General features: G+C 45.8%; 1 protein-coding gene across 2 annotated transcripts; it reads left to right on the forward strand.

The window, feature by feature from the left end:
* The first annotated feature begins 1,593 nt into the window (after positions 1–1,593).
* LOC124306760 (paired box protein 6 homolog) lies at positions 1,594–25,889 on the forward strand. Of its 2 annotated transcripts, none has more exons than XM_046767730.1 (6): positions 1,594–2,809; positions 9,932–10,129; positions 20,996–21,136; positions 21,243–21,566; positions 22,756–22,940; positions 24,112–25,889. In XM_046767730.1, the coding sequence occupies exons 1-6, from the start codon at positions 2,458–2,460 to the stop codon at positions 24,676–24,678; spliced, it is 1,767 nt and encodes a 588-aa protein (XP_046623686.1). In that variant the 5' UTR covers positions 1,594–2,457; the 3' UTR covers positions 24,679–25,889. The 2 variants fall into 2 exon arrangements, with proteins under 2 accessions (XP_046623686.1, XP_046623687.1); XM_046767731.1 differs by having other exon boundaries at positions 24,129–24,422.
* The last annotated feature ends 939 nt before the right edge of the window (positions 25,890–26,828 follow it).

The raw sequence follows: 26,828 nt of genomic DNA on the forward strand, positions 1-26,828 counted from the left end.
GCACCATAAACGATATATGCAGCCTGACCGATTTCATGAACTCGTATAATGTCTACCTTCTACATGTGTGCGTATAATCTGTGCGCGTACGTTGTAAGTATATACATGTATACAGTTTCATATTTTATACATATATATATATATAGGTAAAAAAAGCTGCTGCAGCCGCGATCACGCGGTCACGCGATGCGCCCATACTGCTTTTGCCCGGGCATCAGATTGATTCACGAGTATATATATATATATACGCATACCTACAGGGTGATTCAGGTGTGATAAGGGAAAATATTTGGAGGGTACACCGGTATGATGGATTATTCGTCCAAATATATGTATATATATACACATATTTTATTAAAACATAGATTTTTATTGTTTCACGAACTCGGAGAGTCGAGAGAAAATTCAGGAGGTAAGTTTCGTACAGGTGAAAACAGGTTCGGGTTATCAATCGACGAATCGGAGAGGAGATGCGAAGGGAAATAAAGCACGTAGGTGCATGCATAGACGCAGGCTGACTCGTGCGTGTCAATAATGGCGATACCGCGAGGACGAGAAGCGAACAAACGGAATCGATTCGGGAGTGCAAAGTGCCGCAATACGATGCAGGAAGTCAGAGTCAGCCAATCGCGTTCGGTCAAATCGTTGCTCAGGGAATGTAACAAAATAACAAAATATCCAAAATCGATGCATTAATACAAAATTTGCTACGGTGATTCCTTCGTATCCCGAACGAAGTTTAAATATACCGAATCAAGCTCGTCGCCGATTCCCGACTGTGTACAAAGTATGAATTAAAAAAAAAAAAAAATAAAGAGTAAGAAAAACTAATCGACAAAGAAAATCATATCCGCGTAAGGTTTCGATTGTGTTTGGTGAGGCGAAAAAAAAATAACTAAAATTAATAATAAAATAAAGGGACGAACGGTCGCACGCGGTGCACTCTCTGCAGGTACACCGGCTTACACGTACGTGCGTATTCATACAATATATATGTATATATATATATATGTATGTATATTATAACGGAAGATGGTGACCCTCGAGTATAACGCACAAGGTGTCACTCTCTCTCTCTCTCTTTCTCTCCAGATTCCCTGCAGGTTTAAAACACGGTTAGCCCGCTATCGGGCACGAAAGTAAAACGAAGGTGTGGGAGCTGGCGTAGCGCGAATGGGCGCCATGACGTTATCCAATTGGTCGATTGCCCGGTAATGGTGGGTGGGCGGGGGGCGTAGCGAGAGCGACGGAGCGATGCGCAACGGGGGTTGCGCACCGGTGGTCTTGCAACGCCGGGGCCTCGGCAGCTTTGCCTCCCCCCACACCCCCTTCACCTCCATCGGCGTATCTCCCCGCAGCGGGGGCAGCGCTGATCGCCGTCGCGCTCCTCGTCGTAGACACCGCGCGCCCCACTGCGCCCCACTGCGCATCGTCCGGGGGGGTGCCGGGTGTCGAGGGGGAGGAAACGCGTGGGGCGGGGTGGAGGGAAGTCCGGCGCGGTAGCCGTTCGAATGCCTTAAATCTTGATCTCGCCTTTGGAATGACTAGCAGCGGGAGCTGGAGCAGCCGCGGCGCGGCCTCCGTAGCCACAGCAGCACAAGCGAGCGGCGTATCGGCAGGTGGGGGAAAGGTAGTCTGGGCGCGCTTCGAGCCTCGAAACGGAAGCCAATCTGCTCGAATCCGGCGCAGTGCGAGCAGCGGGTCACAGACAACATATATATTTGATACGTTAGGCGACCCTCCTCGCACCTTCGACGCACGATAATCCCGCGGCGCGACATCCGCGAGACAGAAGCGAGCGACGCCGCTCCTTCGCCCGTCGTACGCACCCTCCGCAACCACTGCCGATCGGTTCGCGGCGCCGACCTCATCGCGATATACGCCACGAGTAAACTCGAACACGCCGCGCGTAACACCTGACGAAAGCTCGAGCTTTCCAGTGGACTTGCACGCGGAACAGTGATGGGATACTTTGAGGACGCTCGAACCCCGCAGCCCTGGACTCTGAAAATTTTTCTCCTCGTCGCGGGTGCACGTGTGATTTTTAATTCGTAACGTTTCAATTTTTCCTTCTTGCCTTTTTTTTCTTTCTTTCTTTTTTTTTCTTTTTTTTTTTTCTTTCGAACTTCGCTCCGCGTTTATTTGGATATTCTATTGTGTGTGCGCGTGTGGGTGCCCGCCTACACGCGGTTGTGAGTGTACTTGACCGTGAAAGAGGAGACGTGCCGGTAAGAGTTTCCTCGCGTCAATAATTTCTACGTACGACGATGTACCCCGGGTGCAGAAACGCTCGGACAGCCAGACTGCACTGACGATTTAAATCGAGACGGTACGCGTAGCCGGGGTGTCGGTGCGGTTGTTGGCGTAACAACGGTGAGGAGACCGGAAATCGGTAGGAACGTTGAGAGAGAGGACCGGGAGGCCCCGGAAGGAGAGCCTCGAGGTAACCGGCGAGTGATGATGATCGGTGGAAGCGTCGCGACGCCCACCGGCACTACGAAACCAGCAGTGACAACGAACGACAACAGCATGGTAGTGGTCGACGCTATCGGCAGCGCGGCGGCCGAGTCCGGATTCTCTTTGCCAAACGCCGCTTCGAAGCTGAACGCGAAGGCCATCGGCGCTACGAACAACAACGCCGCGGTTAAATGTTGCTCCGACGATTCCGGACCCACCCCAGCCAGCAATGGCGTCACCGTAACTCGTCCCTGGGAGCCACCCTCCCCCTCGCACCCTCCGCACACGGCGCAACAACCTCCGACGGCCCATCACCAGATCAACGTCATTCCACCCTCGGCTCTGCTCGACGGTCAGTTTGAATCAGCGTTATTGACCGTACGGTCTCTATTGGTATCCGATGCGTCGTTCTCGTCTCTGTTATTTATACATGTATGCACGAGTACACGGACACTTTAGAGTTTGGCTCGACTTTGATACTTTTCAAGTACCAGCTACGGCGGCTACTCCCAATTTGGTTCCTGGTCCTCGTCGCGTCGGAAAAACTCCCCGCGTCCCTCGGCTATTTATGTAAAACGCATTAATCAACTTGGCGCGAGTGTCTTGAACCGTCGAGGATGATGACTGGGTGAAAAAAAATGGTTCATTCCCACCGTGACGAGGGTTTGCGCCTCTCGCTGTTTTACACCTGTGTATTTTCATGACAAAGAAACACAGTTGCCGGATAGCTTTCCACCGCGTTTCTCTCATTCTCTTATTTATACGTATACGTCATAGGAGAGCTTTTGACGCTTCTGGACTGTTCAACGAACCCGCACCACCGACTTCCTCCCAAACAACCCCGAAGCCTGACATCCTTCAAAAATGCACTGTAAGAAACTGTATTTTTGAAGGATGTCAGGCTTATATATATATTAAAGTACTCGACCGAGCGCGTCTCTTCATCCACCGTTGAGATCCCTCGATCTCGACTTCGACGTGGAACCCTTGACTTCCTCCCCCGATCACCGAAATGTAAATCCGAGCTCGCGGGTTTTGACCAAGAGTCAAATTAGATTCCGAATCGTCTCGTTTTTTCCCGTCACGAAGCCCGTCGTCCTCCGATGTCAACGTGTATGATAAAGGCGACATTCCAGCGATCAGTGACGGTGTAAAGGCGATGGCGGTCGGGTCTTTTGCGATGCGCACCAACACAACGACGAGGTTTTCACTTCGCGTTAGCGCAACAAACCCGCGCCATGGCTCCGGCGTTCCTTTCGACGCCTCAAGCGCGAGATGAATTGTTCTGCCACTGGTTCGCTCCTTTTCGAGGAGCGCGTCTTTGTGTTGGCGGCGAAGGCATGTAGCGAGTCGCTGCACGTGCTTTGTATGTAACATCAGCTTATGCAGGTTGTGGTTAACAATAAAGGCTCGTAGCTTACAACAAACCGTGTGTATCTTGAACGGCTCTCCGGGCTAGGCGTGTGGTACAAGGTATACCAACGTCGGGCGGTACACGCCGTGTACGCCAACAATTATAACCGGAGAGAAGCCGGCTTTGACGGAAAGACGTTAACTCGGTAGACTTTGGATGTCAAAACTCCGAGTGATTTACGACCGTGCGTAAATTTCACCCTGTCACACACGTACCGCGTTACACCTATCCGTCCGACCTCCTCCACCATCCTCTTCCAACGACTGATCCGACCAACCGCGCGAGCGTTCGAATACCTGCGCAACACCCGACGAAACACCGCGTGAATAATTTTTGCTCGGTCAGACTTTGCACGCGAAAAGTTTACGCGGAGACAAAGTCGGTTCTTACGAAAGAAGCGCACCGGCGCTCCAAATATCACTCACGAACCCAGTGTTACGTAACTCTAACGCTCGTCAGCCGCTGCGAAACCAACCAACGATTTCGTACGGTGAAATTAATCGAGTACAGGTGACGCTCGTTATCGTTCAATTGCGTGAGGCGATCAATCCTCCAAGGATTCAAGATCTGCTGATTCACGTTTTGACACCTGTGCCAGTTACTCGGCATTATTGAGGGTCATGCTGGGTTAGGTCAGGTTAGGGTTGGTCTACACACGCTTCTGGTTTATTTCCAACGAGCTGCTGGGTATCGAGGAGACTCTCGTGGTAAAGGTAAATTTTTACGACCTGGGTCCATCTCGCAGGTCGGATGTACGATCCGACTAAATGTATGGTTGAAAGGTCGGACCGACGGTGTTAAGATTGTAAATTCTCTTGGTTCATGGATGACGGTGGAAAACCATAGTTCGTCAAACTGACTTACAACTTTCTTTAACGTCGAACCCGGAGCAGTGAAAGCCGGAAAGAAGACGATTGAATCTTGTACGTTTGGAAGCAGGGACAAAGACTAATTGCTTTCAATTCAACTGTGTTTTTGTGAACTTCAGCGGTAAGATTTGCAGTGATTACAAACCTCCAAACATTGTAACAAAGTCTTACAACGATTCAAATTCGTCTTTATTCAACCGAGTGAATCTCTCGCCTTGACAAACGTACCTAAAACTCGAAACTTCATGAACCAACAATAAAATCCCGTGATCCACGGAGTAGCGTCAGCTGGAGACAAGTTGCGTGAATCTCCTCAAACAATTCAAAGCAAACGTCATCATGGTCACCATTGTCAAATGAACAAGCATAATTTTTCACATCTGCGAATCAAACTGCTACGGGATGTGATGCGGTAGAAAAATTTCGCACCTTCGGAAGGTCGGAGCGCGGCGTCTTTGTCGCGTAGGTATAAGCCGACGGCACGCGAGAAGCGACAAGTGAAAAATTGAGAATCCCACAGTTTAATCCGAGAGTATAATTTGAACAAAAGATCACGGGCTGCTGCAATCCTGACCGAATACCCGAAGAATCGGACATTCGAGCATCCCGTTCGAGGCTCGACGAGTGTGCGTACAGGTTATAGGTACACGTACCTACTGTACCAAAGAGACGCGTGTTCGTGGAGGCGGATGCGATACGCAGCGCACACAAAGGACCGCGGTTCAACCTGGTTCTTAATTGCGAGCTTCTCGTTTCTACGGATGCGATCGTTTATCCGTTGGCTGGGTAAACGGCGATATACCGACGAGTTCTTCCCCCACGTCCGAGGCATCTCGTACATTTCTGAGTATATCACCGAATAGTAGTAGCTGCAATAGTAAGCGTCTGATGCCTCCACGGGGTAGGTAGTATCGGTCCCGGGAACCGGTCTCGCCACCGTATAACGCCCTTCGGTACGTACACCACGACACCGCGCACGAAAGCGAGGACATTTATTTTGTTGGCGCCTTGGCCGAGGTCTCGTTCAGAGCTTTCCGACGATAGCTCACTTGTCTCATTAGCCATCCCCCAACACCTAAGAGGCATTGCCACTTCTCCGAACATCTTCTTCTCCTCCTTCGACTTCTGCTTCTTCTGCAGTCCAGGTAACAAGAAACCCGCGATTATATGTATTCGTATGGTACGTATGTGTGTGGATAGAGACGGACGGCTAACAATATCGAAACATCCGAATCGACGCGTAATGGGAAAAGCATTTTAATTCCCCGTATCCACACGCTGTATACACGCTGCGTCCAAGTATGGAAATATCTGTGACTCGTACGATGCCTAATGAGTATCGACATTCACGTTCGGTCGTTCGTTATATCGGACCGTTTTTCCATTCTATCGTCGGAGCGTAAGGAAAAATGAATCGGTCAAAATTCAAAGACGCGTTTTCGATTATGGTAACCGATGGACCGTGCCAACTTATCGTTATACGAAGAGAGGATTCTTCATGTTTTTCATCAATTCTCTATTCATTTTTACAAAGTTTCAACCGGGAACCTGCATCCGATCATCTTCAGGCTACATAGAAATTTTACAATGTTTTCACCCATCGTTATAACTAAACGAAAATCTCCAGTACCGATTCACTTCTCTCGCCTAAACGGCGGCATCGAAACGTTATCAGTAATAGAATTTGAAACCCTCAATCAAGTCTGACCTTGTTGAAGGCACGAAATTCTCAGCGTTTTCTTCAACCGCTCCAGATGGGTTAACGAGGAGGGCGATAATAATAAATTAGTGACGGTGTGGTATTATCGCCGTTTAAACGAACAAAAGATAAGGCGAGATCCGAGGGCTCGATAAAGATGGGCGAAAGGTACGGGGCGGAAAAACGGACAGCCCGAGGCAGCGGTTGTAACCAGGGAACATATGTTCGTATTAAAAGAAGGAGCTCCTTTTAGCCCCGCTGCTTTCCCCCCGTCAACCACTGTCCAATAACACCTGAACGCGATGCTATCTGCACGCAGGGGTTGACAGTTGCATCTTGAGCGTACAAGTTTGCTTCAAACGTATTAATTATCTTGGTTCCCTTACGGGAGGCGGGTGTTTCGAGGGTCCCTTGAAATTTCAACGCACGTCAAAAAGGTTGGACTTGAAAGTAGGTGCGTGAAATACGAATCGTTCCGAGTCCCAACGTTGGTGTGTAAATGTACCCGCGGAAGATCCGCGGCCCCGTTTCACGCGCGCGGAGATAGAACGAAGAAAATACAAATCCAATAATTAAGCGTGGCAGGATCGGGGATTTCTCAGGCGCGAAAACAAACGCGGGTACGAGCGGCAATCGGAGCACCGTTTGACAGCCGGCAATTACGAAGATCGAGGCGTATAAGCCGATAGCTGCAGCCGTTCAGCGGGATGAAAATCACCCGAAGTTATACGGTCTCAACTCGGAGGGTAATTAAATTTATTATACCTACACGTGTAAATAATCGCGTATAATAATATCATACGCGCCGAATGCGGAGTATAAACGTCGTCGAGGCGACGGGCTAATGTGCGGCTAATGGAACGGGCACCGTCCACTTACATTTAATCGGTGGAATTTTCTTATTGTGCGTTATATATCTCCACGTATCCTCCCGTCAAGTGCCACGCGTATCGACGCATCGCCTGTGATCACGACCGCATTGCGGAAAGATCAGACGAGCTGGAAGGCCATTTTTCCCTGCAAGGTAAAGAAGTTCAAAAAACAACGACGACGATGACGATGATGAGGATCGCGACGATGATCCAGAGAATTCGCCAAGCTCGTGGCGTTGCATTTTTGCATCTATTCGTCTCAACGCGACGCCAACGGTAGCTCTCGAAAGAAAAAATTGTTCGTTGTGACGTTCGTAGTCTCTGTGGCAACGGAAATTCTGGCGTTTTATCGTCGATTGGGAATTGTTTCTTTCTTTCTTTCGTCAATTTCTAAACCCACTTTGAAAAAAAAAAGGAAAAGGTACGACGAAAGCCCAACCGAGAGAAGAAGTTTGCGGTTGAAAATTTAATTGTCTGTTTTCGAGTTGAAACCGCCGTGTGGTTGAATGTAACGAATGTCCGTTACGCGTATATATTTGAGGGATAATGCGTGGAGAAATCGGTGCGAGAAAAAGAATTATAAAATACAGAGAGTGATCCGAGCCAGTCCGTACAACGCATCTTGTACGGATATATCGGACAGCGCGTGCAATCTGAGAATTAATAAGATAATTCTCCGTCAATGTAACCAACCGGCTGCGTTACGTAAGAAGAACGATGTAATAGAACGGAAACTTGTAAAACGAAGCGCTAAACCGCTACTGCACCATCCGTATGATGTACTGCAAAACTAATTCTATTGCACCTGAGAGAAGCTGTAAGCTGGGTTCATTGTGCGCTCAAAAATTCCCAGTCTTACCTTCCATTAAATTCCAATCGGTTCAGCCTGCTGACTCGACTGTTTGTGCCGGTATCTTTTGCGATCGAGGAAGATTAATTAATGAATGCAAAAAACAATGAATACGACACTCCGCAACTGCGCCTCTCTTATTGCATACTTCCTTACAGAGGCTTAAACACGTAGCAGATTGTATGCTTCACGTGTATTGTGCAGGTACAGGGTGTCGCTTCTAAAGCGCATTCGTCGATCTCGATTTGTCCCGGGAAAATAGCCGGAGAAATCTGGCGATTTTGCCGATTCGTAACTACACCGTTAAGTTGTAAATAAAAATTCGGACGAGGCGAAGTAGTGTTCGTGAAAAAATTTACCTAGTTCGCCCTCTTGATTCAGTTATCATACCCACTGTGCTGAATGACAAAAAATGAATCGATTGACTCATCCGATCTTTCTCTTTATATTTCTGCACGCCGGTCATTCCTCGCTTTCAATTCCGACAGGTTTACATCCTTAACTCTGTATCTCATCCAGTCGCTCACTCTCTCTCTCTCTCACTTCACCATTCGGTGGTTTTTGAGCCGCTCCGAGAGCATGGGTAACCACCCAACGATTTTAGCGTAAGAACTAGAACGTGACTGCTCAAGAATCCCGTAAAGAACCGTTTAGAATCTGTCAAAACATGAGACACCCATAACTGATCGGTGAAGAATGAAAACCAGTTACATGGAATTAAACGCTTCTATTTTCCCGAATTAGGGGTGTCTCTTTTTTATTCCTCTTTATTTCTTTTCTCCTTCTCCTGCTTCAACTTTTCTTTTTCTACTCATCGTTCGATCACAGTCATGCAGTCGACGCGACCACTCGCCCAGTCAGTCCCAAGAATGACTTGTCTCTACGTACAGGGCGGGTAAAAAAAAAAAAAAATTCCCAACTATACAGTCCGTCCCGCGTAAATTCTTGCGACAGAGATTTGATAGATTAACAGAATTCCAGCGGTTTCGACGCTTTGCACATCGGACGCAGCTAAGAACGAACAAATTAACCAAGAAATAAATTCACACTCGGCACACCTGATGCGTGAGATTCTCTTATCGCCGACGTGGTTATACCACGTATAAGGTACGAAAAAAGGTTGTCGCTCTATCGATTACGCGTATAGGCCCTGCCACGCGATAAGCGAGAGTTTCCATAGGCATCCATCCATCCCCCGGCCGAGGTAACTCGGGGCCGTTCTTCGTCGTACGATATCTATTTTTCACGGTTAGACTCGTCAAGTATAGAATCGTGAGCGGCATAACCCTGCTCGATAATACGCGGTTATACCCAACCTCTCAATTACCTTGCCATACATACATACACATATATATGCATATATATATACATACGTTATACACACACCAGGCGGTGAACAATACATCGCGAAACTATGAGAAGACATTTTAGCACTGCCTGCACGGCTGACTGTAACCGCGCTTATGCTGGGAGAAGAGACAATGAGAGAAAAAAAAAGAAAGAAGGAAAAAAAAGATATATTCATCTATCGGTGTTTCACTGTAAAGGACATAAATCCACGGCGAAGGTCTTATTTTATAAAACGCGACGGAATGAAACGCCATATCAAAATCACGAAGCGTGTCTTCCACCCGCATACTTCAACTTAGATATACATTTTAAAATCAAACTCTTTGTTTGAAAAAACGCTCTCAACTTTTACCCGATGATTGTCTACCTGTATTACATGTAACCGCGTTAAAAAAAGAACGTGAAATTTCAATGTTTCAGGAGTTGGAATTGGCTGCGCCGGTTCGGTCGCACCGAATCCTTTCGGAAACAGCAGCGGAGCCAATGCGGGGGGTGTAACATCCCGCCAAAGACTTTTGGAGCTGTCTCACGGTTTGGGCGCCCTCCGTCACTACAACGATTTGGCAAATCACGTACTTTCCCTCAATCAACAAGGTGCAGTTGTAACGAAGCTATTGGGTAAGTCTTCCTCGCATACGATTTTCGTGCACAAGAAAATAAGTATGGAAAGAAAAAACAATATCCGGATAAAGGAACCGTGTGTCAAATACACGCTTTACCGCATAACGCGTCCCACCTCCGGAATTCAAACGGTCACTGTAACGAATTTCGCGTACGGTATGTTCTGAAAAAATGATCAAACTCATGCAAAGGTGGCATAAAGTTGTCGACCGAATTTCGTAAAGATTCATTGGTGATCGCGAGGTTTATCAAGCTATCGATATTTCGCATGGGCGCCATTTCGACCACCGCACGCGTGTTAAATTTGATAACCTATCTCTAATTATCCGAGTCGAGTTTATATCAACGAATATCTAATATCCGATGTTATTTCAAACCATAAATCAATAAAGCAGACCATAATAACAGACGACTCTCAACAACGGATTCCTCTTAAAATCTCCAAAAGCACAACTTACACGTTAACATTGTTCTGAATATTTTTAGTCCCCGAAGATGTCCGCTATTGGGAAGTTTCGCTGTACATACAACCATGCCTACCTACCTACCTACCTAAACACATCCATACAATTATTCGCTCCGTAAGTAATCGAACGTGTTAAACACGCGCCAATCGCGCGTTCTAGCCGTGATAATTTATGTTTCGAGATAAAGAGGAATCGATTACAGGTATATATAAGTAGGTATACGCTAGAAACACACACGGTGCGACAGAGGAAAGTTGAGGAATGAGCCGTGAGACTGGCACTCGACGCGTGCTGCTGCTGCTGCATAGTCCAACTCGCTCTACGCTCAACGACTAACGTACAAGTCACATCTACACCTATGTCTGCATATGTATATATATATACACACACGTGTGTGTGTGTGAAACGCAGTATCGCCTATCCAAATTGGCTATCGGGATCATCGCGGTATACCTACAGGTATAACGCTAGCGTAATATCGCTAAACTAACGCGGCTTGACGGTTATTATGTGCGAATTTAATATATGGCAGGTAAATGAGTCGGCGGTTCGGGGGTAGGGTGAGGAGGAGGTTCTTCCTCCCGTTTAGATTTACCGCTCCCTCAGATCGGACACGAGTTTTACTGATAGCTTTATAATAAACCCCGAGCTCCCGTGTACGTATGTATAGTATACCCACCGCTATGCATACCGTCAGGCTCATCGCGTGTTCGCTAATATCGTAACGCCGTATGTACGTATATGCCGCACACGCACACACGCGCCGACGTATCCGCAGGTTCGAGCTGCACCTGATTACCCCGCAACTTTGGCGAACACGGCGGAAAAAAAAAAACAAAAAAAAAAAAAAACACAAATTACACGAATTGAGATGATTGAGGGCTGCGCGTGGTATTCAAACTGCCCCCGGTTTTCGCCAAGTTTCTATATAATTCTTTTCAACTCTTCGGATCCCCTTGCATACGTACAAGTTCGTTTGAACTTTCGTCCATGTACGACGGTCGTTTGTCGTACGTTTTTTTTAAATTCCCACATCAACGAATTTAAACTCTTATCCGCGACTGCATCCAGGATGACTGCAGGACTGTCGTGTTATCGTACACGGGTACGTACGCGCGCGCATCGTTGCTAGAGTAAATGTTACAAAGAATAGAAATTCATTTGGTATTATACATACCTGCGCCTCACGACCGTGTATAGATGACGTGGTGAATATGAACACAGGTGTTCTGCACAAATCAATATACCCATCCAGTATACAAGAGAAGCGAAGAGAGGCTGACTTACATAGAGCTAAGTGTGTCTGTCAAACGATGCCTTCTAGCTCTTCTTTGTACAACCAGGGCTCTAATACAACATAGTACGTACACCCCGTGCGTGTGACTGTGTAATCATTATTACAGACACTGTTAATCCCAAGAAGCAGCTATTAACCTCCGGCACGATCGTAATTCCCTTCAACCTATATGCGGGTACGTCTCTGTACGGCGTATACAATTGCCCGCAATTTCTTGTGCGATAAAGGAATACAGGGAACGACTAAGGATTGAACAGATTTCACAAGATTGTTAAATCGATGCGTTCTCGACTTGGCGAGGAGATTTATCAAAGATACTATCCGGGCGCCGTGTAGGCGTGTACGATGTATCGTATCGTGCGTATAAAATGAAGGAAAACTTTACTTTGGCACAAAGTTGCGCACGGGACGATGCATACCGTGCAATATCGCACATTGTACGTAGTGGTACAACGATAAAGCGTGTGTCTTCGAGAGACGGGTTAAGTAAAATACATAAGTCCGAAACGATCCCGGGTAGTTCGAAGCATGCAGAGCAATTCCTCGGTTCTCGTTCCTCGTTAACTTTACGAGGCAGCATCGTAAAAATATACCGTTCAGTCTCTGTTCGGCCATCTCCGCAGCTCCCGCGGTAATGTCTTCATTCGAAAAAAGGGACGAATAAAAAGTAGGAGGAAAATAAAAAGGAATAACGAAAAAAAACAAAGGATGAAAATGAAAAATGAAAAATGAGAAACAAACGCGAAGGTAAACGAAGAGCATAACAATCAAACAAAAATTAACTCAACATCTCTCGGCAACTCCGCGCTCTCAAAGATGCGATGTAATGGCGAATGTAGTAATGTTCGGTAATCGCGGCATGCGGACCAATTACCTACACCCTTCGGCCCGCAATTAAACCTGAGCATTGCTGCTCCGGTACTTGAAAACCTAAAAAGCGACTTTCTTCGCCTCGCGTTATACGCGGCTGGCGCAGTTAAAAGACTCCCATCGTTTATTCCCGTAACGGCAAATTTCATAAGAAGAAATTAACCCTACCCGCACACCCTGGGAGATGCGGAAAAAAAAACGAACGAAGGTGAACGCGCGCTGAACTGCGGACATTGCGAACTCCGAAGCTTTCGATCCAAGGCACCAAGCGTATGTAACCTGCGCATTACGAACGAGTTCCCATATTTTGTACGGGCAATTAGTTGCACTGGTATACAAGTCAGAGGTCAAGCGAGGCCCGGCCACTTCAGAGGCTCTTTAAGCGTCACGGTTATTGCTGGAGTAATACATAAATCGTCCGCGGACGATGCAAACAACGTGCTGAGTTTACAACACGCCGAGGTGAGAGGAGAACCGATTCAGTCGAGTGAGTGCCCGCCTCTATCGCGGTCACAGTTCCTCTCTCATCCTCTTTCTGCAAGAAAAAGGAACGAGACAATTGTAGGCTCGGAAGAAGTTGAGAACGGGCTGCACTGTGATAGCACACACGGATGGATGGGTGTTGAAAAAAGAGAGAAAGAAAGAGAGAGAGAGAGAGCGCCTTCCGAGTTATCGGCATCGACTCGAGAATTGGCATTGGAGAGATTTCGGAAGCACAGGTCACCAGTTTCTACTCTATCCATTCGTTGTTGCGAGGAAAGGAGACAAAGGCACATAATTTTTCAGAAATTGCAGAAAACCGGTAAACACGATCGAAACGAAAGTTTGCGCTTTTTCATTTTCGTTCCTCGTGCAACGTGTAACTTGCAACGAGTTCTGCTTCGCGTTCGAACACGCTGCGCAGGTACAACACGTGGATGTATGTGTAACAAGGGGGTAAAGCGATGCTTGGAATATCTCGATTTACCCACCAGTTACCGTGGCTTTTACCTTTTTACTGCCGCTCCGCGTTTTACGGTTGCCATGGGGATAGTTATACCCGTGCTCAGCCAATAGACTCGCACTAAAGATAACCATACAAGGTTGCCACGTAGGTGCAAACGAACGAAAGAACGAAAGAACGAAAGAGCGAAAGAGCTCTCCTTCTCTAACACTCACGGCAAATCTTCTAGCCGCGCGAATATTCTATAAAATCAAAAAATAAATAATAAAAACTCACCAGCGCTGTTGTGGTAGCCAACGTAGAACGCGTTCGTCGAGAAATCTGCAACAAAAAATTAGACAAATCAAATTTCTATTTCTATAAGGCATAACTAGACAGGTTTGCCGCTTTGTCGAACAACCCGGATAACGTTTAATCATCATGTTTTTTTTTTATTCCTTCCATCCTGAAAGTGAGCGAAAGCGAGAGAGAGAGAGAGAGAGAGAGATGGAGGGAGAAAGAAAAATAATTTTATAAAGATATATATGCGCAGATGCATGCAGCTAATTTACACACGTGTGTCTGTATATATTTCACATAACCGCTGTAGTTTACATATATATGTATTTTTTAGTTATAATCTCAAGTGTTAGACACCGCTGCAGTTGCCGGATCAATTGTATAATCGGATTGGACGTATTAATTTAGCATACGTGTATATAGGTATATATATATATATATATATATTGACGCGTATGGATATACGTGGCACACCCACTACATTATACCTATAAAAGTCTGTCAGTCAGTAATTCCTACACGGGTTATATACCCGCGTATAATATTTAGTTGCACACACCGCGTTCGGAATGATGATAAAATTAGTTCCTCGTATATAATCGAATACAAACTTGTTTCGTGACGGGAAACGCCGTAAAGACGCGTACGCAACGATTTCACCGATGGTTACACTCGTGTGTATGCATACCTATGCAACACGCGAGCGGGCTGAGAACCCCCCCCCCCCCCCCCGGACGCCCTTTCCCCGCTCGCGTTCAAAAAGTAATGAGAGAGAGAGAGAGGGAGAGGATTTTACGAACACTCTCAAATTTACTCGCGCGCATAAACTCGCTGTTATTTACGAGCTCCTTGCAGTTAAAGCTTTAACCGGCTAACTCGCTTATAATATACTTGCTCAGGAAGTAAATCCCCCTCACCCCTCCACCTTGCATACCGAACACAACGCGCGCGTTACATCGCGGGACCGAAAGGCGATAATTTTTATTCTACCAAAGCAACAAAATAGCGATAACTACTCGACTAGATTACGGTGAAAATTTGAAAATCAATCGTCGACGGGTGTAAATACGTTTTGGGGTATTTTACACGAACGTTGGAATAGGAGTAGAGGCAATGCTCTTTTCCGTCCAGCTGCAACGCGTGCTTTAATTAACATTGTCATTCAGTATTTTACAGGTAGAATAACGTCGATAAACATATAGCGTGAAAAGGGATTACACTATTTTGTGACAAACGTAGCAAGAAACGACAAACGTGCACAACAGGTGAGATAAAGGATCTTTTGAGAAAGCACAAAGCTCCCGTACAATGGTACATGTGCCGATGTGACTGTCTCTGAGCGTTTGAGGCGAGCATCTCTCTCTACTTCTCTCTATCTCGCTCTATCTTTCTCCATCTTCAAACAGATAACTATCGCATAGATAAGGGTATTGCAGACAACAATGGCGAACAATGGTGGTGGAAACGAGTAATTTGTACCTCTGCAACCAGAGAATAAGAAAAAAGAAAAGTAACGCAAGCTCGGTGCACGGGGATCAGAAATAATATTCCAGTAGGTGTTTTTACCCCCGAGAGACTCGTTCTTTTCTTCGTCTCCGTTCTATACTTCAGCCTCTTCTATCCCCGTCTCTCTGTTTTCCCATTTACCCATTTTCTCGTCAATATACCACGCCTTACATCCCGCAGCTACCCGCGGACCATCGCTTTTATAATACGAGCTGTTTCTTTCACCCACCGAGAGGCATAAATTCCAAAGTCACGGGGTACGCGCTGCGTGAAGAAGTGGAAGAAGAAGCACCGAGCAAAGCGCGATGTGACACATCCGTTGAGCGAACGCTCCATCTCTCGACCAATAATAAGGCGATTCCTGGTTACCATATGAAAGCGCACAGTAGACAAGGCTTCCCTCTCGTAGGCACGAACCTAGCTCGTATTGCCGATGTCCATTATGTGAAAAGTACAGGTAAAACCGTGGCAGAAGACGAGACACTGGGTAGACATCGCCCCCTTCTCGCGGCCTTTTCCTTACTCTTATTCTTCTTCTTCTTTTCATCTTGTTTCAAGTTTCAATTACAATTATTATAATTATACCTGGCTGCATATTACACGCTTGCTACGCCAAACTTCACCTTTTCATTTATGTTTTCTTCTCGCTATTCTTCTTCTTAGACTTATCTTTTCTCCTTATAATTCTCGCGCGTTAACCGAGATGCAAATATCCGTTGACCCTCAAACGCGGCTAGTCGGCCATATTAGCATCGGAGAGCTGAGAATGAAAAACCTGGTGAAACCGCGTTTTTAACCACAGCACGCGCGTTGCTGTCGATTGGTTTTATTTTATTCACCTTGTTTATTCCTCCGCGAGGGAGTGTACAAAGTCGCGTTGTTACAGGATTTTTACGAAAGAAACAACGCTGCGCAAGGTTACACGGAAGTTATTCGGGCGTGCGTGTGATCGCCATCCATACAGTTCCGGATCACGTCTCTATCTTCTCCGCATCCGTAAAACTCAACGTCTATCCGCGTCTGTCGGCCCGCACGTTAAGCTTGTAGCTTCGGAACTACCGAACCAATTTCGATTGAACTTTTTTCTACGGACAGCTACAACGTCAGACTATATTTAAAGCTATATTTCGTTGCAACGAGATCAACAGTTTCCGAGTTGTAACGATATTCGTAAGCCGAGTCGAAGGCCGACTAAACTCTTACGGATATGAGAAGAAAGTTGTGTTCGAGATTTTTCGATGTCTCGATAAGCTCTGGAAAAAAGTCCGCGAGAGAAAACGCCTGTGTGTAACAGTTTTGCGACAAAAAGCATTTGAAAACATAAGCGGCCGGAGCTCCAACGGGCACATACGTAAGACAGAGACATCCGGCTTGCGTATCTGCTAATTATACTTTCAATTAGCAGGAGAAAAGAACGGAAGATAATAAACTGACTCTGAAGCGTCGATCGATTATATTGTCAGTGACATGTCACATTGTCCGAATGGTAAAATTGTGTAAAGTGAATAATTACACGGTCAAAATTGATGAAAAATCGTAAGATCGATAGTGGCTTTCAAATTCGCGATATAATTTGTCAACCGCATTCGGCAGTGACGAGTTCTGGGTTCGAAACGTATGTGACAAAAATTTATACAACCGATGATTCGGACGTTATGCGAAATTCCCAAGTAGGCGTCTTTCGTAAAGAATATAACGACGAATCTCCGATTGATAAAATGGTAGGAAAATATGAGGGTTGCGGCCTTTCACGTATAGGTATCGGAGTACAGCACCTATGGCTCGTGATTATAGGTACAGTTGGGCAAAGATTACGTTCAGAGTACATCGGAGGTATAGAGAGTGAGTATTTGTGGTACCAACATATATATACATATATATACAAGTATAGACAGGAGTTTTCTTAACCCGCGGTTGTGTTCATATACCTACGCGTATGTATACGTAGAGATTATGTAGGGTATATTACGATACTTTAGCGCCAAGGTAACTCTTTACGACTCTCCTTAGTGCCGGCGTTGCAGAAACAAGCCGCTTCTGGGTAACGACTTTCGGCCCTGCCCGCAAGCCTAACTAGCAGTTGATAGATCCCCGCATCGCCTGCCTGCCGTGCAATTGCGCCTGCCAGTAAGACTCATTGCCGGAGTAAACGAGAGGGCGAAGGAAAGAAGGAAAGAAGGAAGGAAGGAAGGAATACGAGGAGTAAGTGGATAGGTACGGACGGATGAAACCAAGGCAACAACCGTGCACGATATCCGACAGATGACCTTAAAACGGCTTATTTCGTGTATAATTGCTTTGGTAATCCGTGCAAATTGGCCCCGGGTTTCGCAACGAACTCCGTTTCGATTCTTTGCGCCAACTGTAATCGAGTTTACGGGAAAGAATGTACCTAACAGCACGGGCATTATACCTACCACCTACTACCTACCTACCCACGCCGAGTCTGAATACGAGCTTACCGACTTACATGCACAGGTACTCGAGCAGGCAGGCTAGGCGGGGTTCGAGCTGGTTTGATCACCACCTCGGCCGAAGAACGAGAACCCTGGTTGCAGAGTTTGCATGTGACGCGGAGTAATCGATGTGAACGCGCCCTCGGAGAAACCGTAGAAAAATCTCCCTCTTCTCTCGGTGCGCGTATCGCGTAAGCGCGGATGTAATTTACCTTCGGTTTAGCAGGATCGTAAATTTATTCGGGCCTTTATCGCCACGCGTTCTCTCGTCAACTCCCGACGAATCGGCTCGCGGAACAGGCATGCGGGACTTTTTTTTTATTACTCAATTTATCACTGATATTCGTCCGAATCGTTAAGTCGAAAAATGAGGATGGTTTGGAACAGCGATTAAAAATCACCGTCCGACGTATTTTTTAACTTTTAGCGAAAAACGGAGGAAATTAAAACTCTGGATGTTTGCGATGTAAACGGAACAGCTGACAAGGCGAGTGTCGGAAAGACGAGAGTGTTACTTTTCATTTTGTATATTCTTATTCGGGTCTTTTATACCCGAACCGGAAAGAAGCGTTTACCGGAACGTCGTTAGGCTAAACTGCTATTTGTGGTATACGTGAACGAACGAACGAACGAACGAACAAACAGTCCGCGGAGATCGTTCGGAGGGATAGCGGTGAATTAATTTGTACAGTTTTTCCACGGGGTGAATATGGATCGAGTTGCGGGGACGAGCAGCGTTACTTCCGGTTCCAAAAAAAAAAAAAAAAATTGTTGCCCGACCTCCAAGCTACGCCTTACGATAAACGCGTACATGCCGAGAAAAATTTTGACTACAAGTATATTCTTTATAAACGGTCGAACCGACCGACGTTTTCGATGACGAAAAACTTGCGCCAAGGTGTTGCGAGTTCTCGTACAATATAAATAATTGTTACAACGATTAGCTTACCGTCGGCAGCTTTTTACCAATCCCAACTTACCGCGTCTGTGGAAAAGCGCTGCCCCGGCAGAGCTTGCTACTTGTTGTACATTCGCGTATATAATTCCGCAGCTGCAACGAATCTCGAGTCGTAAGGATACACGCGGTAGTTTAACGCGTGCAGTACAACCTTCCGCGGAATAATACCGCCCGCGTGTGTGTGTGAGTAGACACAGACGTAAATGATATGCAGAGGCGCAGCCAGAGCCGAGCAATTATTGGTTGTTATAGGATTATTATTAAGAATGAAAAATAATAAGAACGTTTTGGCCGCGGCGCAAAGGGTCCCGGATCGCGTGTTCTCCCACGGGTGAACCCGCGTGCGTGAGTAAACGGCGCTCGACTCCTCCGGGGTCTGTGGATATCTCTCTTTCTGTTCCGAGCTGGATAATGCACATATATAGGTGCGTGTCTCGCGGGTTGCCGATGGTTGCTCGGTTAATGGGTGAGGTTAGGTTAACCCGGCTATATCCAAATGCCCGAAGGAAATTCCTCCTCGCGGCTCGACACGTCGCCTCTCTTTGTTTGCTCTTATTATTCGACTCCGTACGCGCGTATATCGCGTACACCTTTCAATCTTTCGGGAATACCTTCTTCCTCTGCAACCCATTTACGTTATTATTATCCGCCAATGAAGAAATTACATCCGCACGACTCCGATCCGGGCTGATCACCCTTCGGGGGTTCTTCTTTGCGCGTATACGTATCTTTCGATCCATCTTCGGAATCAGACCGAGCGGTGTTAAAGGGACTTTTTCATTTCTTTAACGGTGCGCGGTCTGTGAGTAAAAACGCGTTATCGTGGACAGGAACAATTGCGGACTGATGATACGGCGACAGATGGCCAGAGAGCCGTGGAGAAATTCAAGGTTCCATGGTATTGTAAAACGTGCGTGTGTGTAAATTGTATATGCCTGTGCATCGACGGAGCTTAGGTGTATATACACCGTTTGAAATGCAGTATAACGTATTATACCCGGCAAACTGTATAATTGAATAAGACACAATCAGACACCGCGATTATATATGCCTATATATGTAATTCAATTTTCACAGGCTATTGACTCTGTTTCACAACACGGCCATTATAGCGGGTGAACGGATCCGTATACACGCAATTATAGGTGACTGCCTATAAAAGTCACGAAGCGCTCCGACTAGCGCGACGGGCGAGTAATTAATTTACCGCCTGGCTACAAAGCAAACGTATGACATGACCGTATAAATGCGAATTCCGTCTGCGATTCTGGGCGAATTCGCGGGTGCGATAACCGGACGAGTTGTCCGGTGTTCGTATCTTTCACGCGCCTCTTGCACGCGTGTCGTACCCAACTTGGACACCGTGCACGCTTTTACGTCTTATCAATCGCCTCGTAACGTGAAAAATGGAGAATTTCAACAGACCGAGTGTAGAAATCGACGCAACGGACGTATGAAAATAGGCACGTAGGTGACTCTACCTCGAAGAAATACCAACCTTGTGAATAAATTATCGAACAATGATACTTTGTGCCTACGATCGAGAATGAAAGCGGGAGACTCAAACTTTTGTATTGTAGCCTTTTTTTCTGGTTTATATTACACGGATAAAGCGAATAAAAATTTCTTCGAAATGTTTAGAAAATTGTCAATGCAACGCTGTGCGAGACAACGTTATTACGAGTCACTGAGAAGGAGCGGTTAGAAGGCGTTACGAGAAGTAGAAAAAGTCCACGTCGATCCGACGCGAATCAATAACCCTAATTATTATTCGCACGTTTCGGTACCGACAAATAAAAACGAATAAAAAATAAAAAATAAAAACAAACAAGCGACCAACAAATATCATCGTATAAGACTTCCGCGAAATTATCGCACGTCAGCAGACGTCAGTTTTGTAGAAAATTGGGAGGAAATGGTGGCTTTTTTACCGACGCCTTACCGGATCTAATTCCTGAGAAACACGACTCATCGTCACCTCGACGGGGCGGAGTCTCAAAGATTTCCTAACTCGTTGAGACTATTGATCGTATGTATCGTCGTACATCGACTTCCAATCTGAAAATGTGTAATTCCGTATGTTGCAGGAACCCTGAGACCCCCGGGTCTGATCGGCGGTAGTAAACCGAAAGTTGCGACGCCTGCGGTCGTGGCTAAAATCGAACAGTACAAAAGAGAAAACCCTACGATCTTCGCGTGGGAAATACGCGAACGACTGATATCCGAAGGTAAGATAAAACGGAGCCGAAATATAGAAATGGACGAGGTGGTCCCGGAAGGTGAGCGTGGAAACGGGTTGTGTTAAAATTAGTATTTTCCGGGCCGTTTGCGCAGGAGTTTGCAGCAACGCGACGGCGCCATCGGTCAGCAGCATAAACCGCATCCTGAGAAACCGAGCGGCGGAACGAGCGGCGGCGGAATTCGCGCGGGCCGCCGGCTACGGTCTCTACGCTGCGGGGCCTCACCACTACTTCAACTCGCCCCACCACCACCCTCACCACATACCGGGATGGGGTGGGGCCCACCCCTGGGTCCTGCCAACCATCCCAACCGGAGGCTCGGTCCTTCTTCCTCCAGCGCCGAGTCCAGGCGGTGGATCCAGCGGAAGTCCCGACCACGCGCTTCACGGATCGGACCCGATGACTCGCGGATACTTGGGTACCGAAACTTTGTCACGATACGTTAATACGTGCTTAAGGTGCTTAAGGTACAAGCGTACCAGTTATCGACCTTTTTCGTCGGGTCTCTTCGATCCTTGGTTCGAAAATCATCCGAGAGCAAATTTGTAGCGATTGGTTTTAGTCGTGGTGAAATTTATGATTTTTGAAAATAAGGGGGTCCGAACGCGTCTCGATAACTGGTACGCTTGACTCAAGATCTTCAAGGTCGGTGGTGCAGGCCGGGACATGGAAACTTGGAGATTTTCGTGCCACGGTACCTACTTGAAAGGCACGTTGCGTGCGTAAGAGAGGAAATGCCCGAGAAATGCCCCGCACTGAGTGAGAAAAATAAGAATAAGAAGGAGAAGCATAAAAAGACATGTGCCTTCTACCCCTGTTCGGATTTCCCCGTCAGTTATCAGTATTATACCGTGGCAGTTTATTGTACGGTATCGAGTTTCGGTTGCAGGCTTCTCGTATCCCTCTTCTTACTCTTATTCTTCTTCTTCTTCTTCTTCTTCTTCTTCTTCTTCTTCGACTAGAAATTTGATAGAATTTCCGTGAGCCACTAACCGAGTCAGTCACACGCGCCGTCCGCAGTCATCGATGCATCCGCGGCTCACGTGTGTTGGCACGTTTACGCTCGACGAGAGAAGAGTTGCTTTTAAAATGGTATCAGAAGCGAAACCGGTTTATCGACCGAATTGGTGGTATTATTCAATCAATAATAATGAGGTATTGCTGGATATCGCGAGTCCGGCGTGAGGAAGAATTAAATTCGCGGCTTTCGATCGAGGAAAGGTTTTAGTCTCAAGGGGACCACCCAGTTGGAGAGAGAGAGAGAGAGAGAGAAAACAACAAACGAAACACCAAAAGCCCTCCTGAATTGTGAACCAGATAAATTGAATGGCTTGTAAAACATTCCTTTGAACACTTTCAGCTTTCGAACAAGCAAGCAGCAACGCTGACCAATTCCTTTAACATTATACTTGAAACTGATTCGATTGATCCGATTATTGAACCATTGTGTATTTCCCAGGAAAGTTTATAAAATATTCGCACTAGTATCGTATCCGGCGCACGATCAAGCTTACAAAACCCTGACGCGGCGTATAATTAAAGCTGCCCGAAGCCTGGCAAGAATCAAACTTCTCGCGTAACAAGAACGATTGAAATTAATGTGTCAGATGCTGACGGAGACGATGGAAGCTTGGACGGATCGGAGCAGCCAAAGTTCAGACGGAATCGTACAACCTTCAGTCCCGAGCAGCTCGAGGAACTGGAAAAGGAGTTCGAGCGTTCGCACTACCCTTGCGTATCGACGCGCGAACGCCTCGCGTCGAAGACGTCCCTCAGCGAAGCCCGCGTTCAGGTAAGCATCCGTACCAAATTACAACCCACCGTCCACCCGATAATCAATATCAATAATTGTGCCAAAGAGCGTCGATTATTAAGATGTCAAAGGGTGCTCAGACGCCGGTCCTCGTCGCGGTAGGTCGGAATATTAACCTCGAGAGGACGAAGCAAAGGCTGATCCTCCGACATTGATTACAGTAATCGAAAACGATAAACGGACCCGTTATTTGCCATCCGACTTTCGATTTGATGCTATATTTCTTCCGGCGACTTGTTTTTAGATTCTTACCCGAGCAGCGGACTCGTCGGGAGACTAACTATCCTTTGACTGTACTTGACTCGAGTTTGCATACGGTCAATTGACGATAAAAACTTGGCAATAAGTTGGCGAACAGTGATTCGTTTTCGATAACTGAGATGGTGGCGGGAAATTAGCGAAAAGTTCAAGTTAGGAGTACGTTAGATCCAACGAGATCCTTTACACTGTCAAGTTACAATGCAAAATGAAAACGATTAGACTTCGGACAACCGGGTTCATCGGTCATTCGACCGAATATTCCTGTCGGCAATAAATTGTTGAATAACCGATACACGGTACGCTACCCGGGCGAATTTTGTCAGAATCGAAAACATACCGTGGATGCCTTTTTTGTACAGAAAATGTGAAAAAGATAATATTTGGCTATATGCGATAGAGTTGACTAAAATTCCATCTCGGATAGTTCACAGATAAACCCATCAATCCCGTGCAACGCGATGTACGAATATATAGATATGTAGAAAAGAAAAAGTACCCCGAAATATATACATACGTATAGATGCAGAGTGATTGTCTAAGGGCCGAATGGTCCGTGGTCTGCTAGAATGTAAACGCGCATGCGCTAAAATTCAAGCGCAGTTGTTTGTCAGGTTGACCAACCGTCGTAAATTCATACGCACGTCTCGCCGCGAAGTTTTTAACCTCAAAAATGCTAAGTTCACCACGGTTGGTAACTCTGGCAAACAACCGATCTCGAATTCGATCGCAGGCGGGTTAAATCGCCCCAGACGAGGGGTAAGATTCTGCCGTCGGACAATCACTCCGTACGGAGGGTGAAAGAAAAAAAAAAAAAAAAAAAACCAAAAATCCCAACCACCGTAGCTCGAAGTCGGCTGAATATTATTCTAACGACCCTTGTGACTCTTAGGTTTGGTTTTCCAACAGACGAGCAAAATGGCGGCGTCACCAGCGCATGAACCTTCTAAAGCGTTCGCCGCCGCACCCGGCGGTATCGGGAAGTGGTTTAGACACGACCCGTACAGGGGCATCGTTAACTGGTATAACCACAGGAACCCCTGCCGGGGGGATGGGTGGCGAACATAGTGCATTCCGCGCGGTTCACGGTACCGCCGTACCGTCCCAGAGATTCGCCGAATCCGGTGGTAGCGGCGGCGTCGCGGCCCAGCCGGAAAGAAAGCCGAGCGCGTTTCGCATGATCAGTCAGCTCGTGGGGGACTCGTCGCCACCCTCGGCTAATCAAACGACGACACCCGCGAGCATATTCGCCGGCGGCACGGACGCCTCGAGCATATCCCGACACTACAACGCCCCCAGGAGCCCGACGCCCCAGCGTCGGAGCCTCGACAACGACGTCGTCGACTCCGACGAGGAGATCGACGTGCAGGATTCCGACCAGGACCCCCCCTCGCCGATCGCCTGGCGGGAACCCTGGCCGGACCAGCAACCCCTCGAGCTCACCAAACACGATCGCTGAAACGATCCTAAATCCGGTATAAATACGAGTACATGCGTACGTGCGTGCATGCACGATCCATCTCATCCCCCGTTCCATCTATTTTATTATTATTATTATTACTATTATTACTATTATTATTGTTATTATTATTATTATTATTATTGTTGATACTGTGCGGAGTAAATATGATTTCCATTTATTAATAATTTTCGTACGTAATTTCATCGTCACTCTTACCGTCATTAACGATATTATTGTGCTTACTATTATTATTGTTGTTGTTGTCTTTATTATTACTATTACTATTATTATTATTATTATTATTATTCGTAATATTATCGTCAATCATTCGTACGATCACTTGTGAATAATGGTATACCTACTGTCATAGGTACCTTAACATAACCTAGGATTATACATGCTCCGGAAGTGCGGGCTGTGTAGATAAATATTTAATTATACGATTATCGTACTATATATATATATACACACACACACATATATATATATATATATGTATGTAACTATTAAAAAGTAATGTGATTGTAATAATTCGGATTGTTAATTATTATAAGATCTGTTTATATTATAAGGTGAACTATATACGTACATACATAAATACGACATATGCAGATATATACGTAGATAAATGCAATATAAGTATACACGTATAATTCCGGTGTTTATATTATTGCACGCGATCGTTAATCAGTTCGTGTATAATTATGGAATTGTCAAAATAGCATAGGTATGTGAAATATACGTAATTGTGTACCATACCGCGCAATGTTGGCGAGACACTGGGATGAGTAAAGTTAGAAGAGTGTGTGGAAAAAATGATAATATTCTTTCTCGAATAAAGTATTTATTTGTTACGACGAACGTAGCTACTCAAACATATTATGCGACGGACGAAAGTTTATCAGAGAGCTAGTCCTGGCGGTGTTTAATATTTTGCCCCCGGAGGCAACGAACTTGCCTATATCATGTGAAAAATTAGAATGAAACAACGAATGGATAAATAATTAAATGAATAAAACAGAATTAACTGGTATGATAAATGAATTTTTCGACAGAAAAAAAATCATAATAATAATAATGATAATTGAAGCTGAAAACTGCATTCATTGAAAAACTATGGAGTCTGAATTCAACTCGTCCGTATTTATATCTATTCGAAGTGTCTTTATCCTGTCCCAAAATAAAAAAATAGAAGAAAATGTGCAAGTTGAATCATTTATACTAATCAAAGTTTCTATACATCGAAGAAATCTTATTTTTCCTTTGGAAAACAAACCAACGAATCTCAATCCAGCCTCAAGTTTTCGGTTATCTTGACCCAAGAATTCGTTTCAAATTTTTCTTGGGCACAAGCTCGTTTTCTACGTCTCAGTCACGATCGCCTGTGTTTGGAAGAGAAGTTTGTCAAGTGTTATCAGAAGACGTACAACGAAGAGCCGAGCTGAACGATTCTCGTCACAAAACGCAAATTCTCCTGCTGCATGCTCCGTTAAAAAAGAAAAAGAAAGGTTTCTGTTTTACGTAGTTTCAACCGCGTTATTACGCAACATTTTGAACAGCATTAAAACGGAAAGAATGAAAAGAATAATAGGAATGATTAAAAAAAAAAAAAAAAATACATACAAACAAACAAATCGACGAACGAAGCGACGTCGGTTACGCGACGTGCCTCGATTGACGTAATGTCAGGTTTACAATATTGTGCGGCTTGTGATGTTTCGGTTAACGTTTTGTTGCTGCAGCAGGACTGTTTGTATAAAGTGGGTAGGTATATTATTGACCGTATCAATAATTTACAGAACTGTTTTGCAACGTCTTCACGCGACGAACGGGTATAAATAGATCCCGATCAAAGCACAACACTTCAATTTTACGTCATTATGTATAAATTACGTGCGTTGTAATTAATAACGAACTTTATATTTGGCCGTACCTCTATAATAATCGGTACTTCGGCTCCGTATAGGTACAGTATGTGGAAATAGAATCGTTCGTAACTAGTGCGCCGTGGTCGCAACTTGTATCAACTTCTAACCATGCGTCGAGATTACTTGAAATTTCACCCTGGGAGAATAGTATAAAAAATTCGTCAACTTTGCGCCCATCGGTTAATATCGCATTACACGTACAATTGATCGAAGTAAATA

This window comes from Neodiprion virginianus, chromosome 6, assembly GCF_021901495.1.
Source record: "Neodiprion virginianus isolate iyNeoVirg1 chromosome 6, iyNeoVirg1.1, whole genome shotgun sequence".
NCBI classification, from domain to species: Eukaryota; Metazoa; Arthropoda; class Insecta; order Hymenoptera; family Diprionidae; genus Neodiprion; species Neodiprion virginianus.

Excerpts from the sequence above, each read along its gene's own strand:
- LOC124306760 (XM_046767730.1), top strand. The coding sequence starts at position 2,458 with ATGATGATCGGTGGAAGCGTCGCGACGCCCACCGGCACTACGAAACCA. Across the intron at positions 10,130-20,995 it reads AGTTGTAACGAAGCTATTGG|GAACCCTGAGACCCCCGGGT; the intron begins GTAAGTCTTCCT and ends CGTATGTTGCAG. Across the intron at positions 21,567-22,755 it reads GATGACTCGCGGATACTTGG|ATGCTGACGGAGACGATGGA; the intron begins GTACCGAAACTT and ends TTAATGTGTCAG.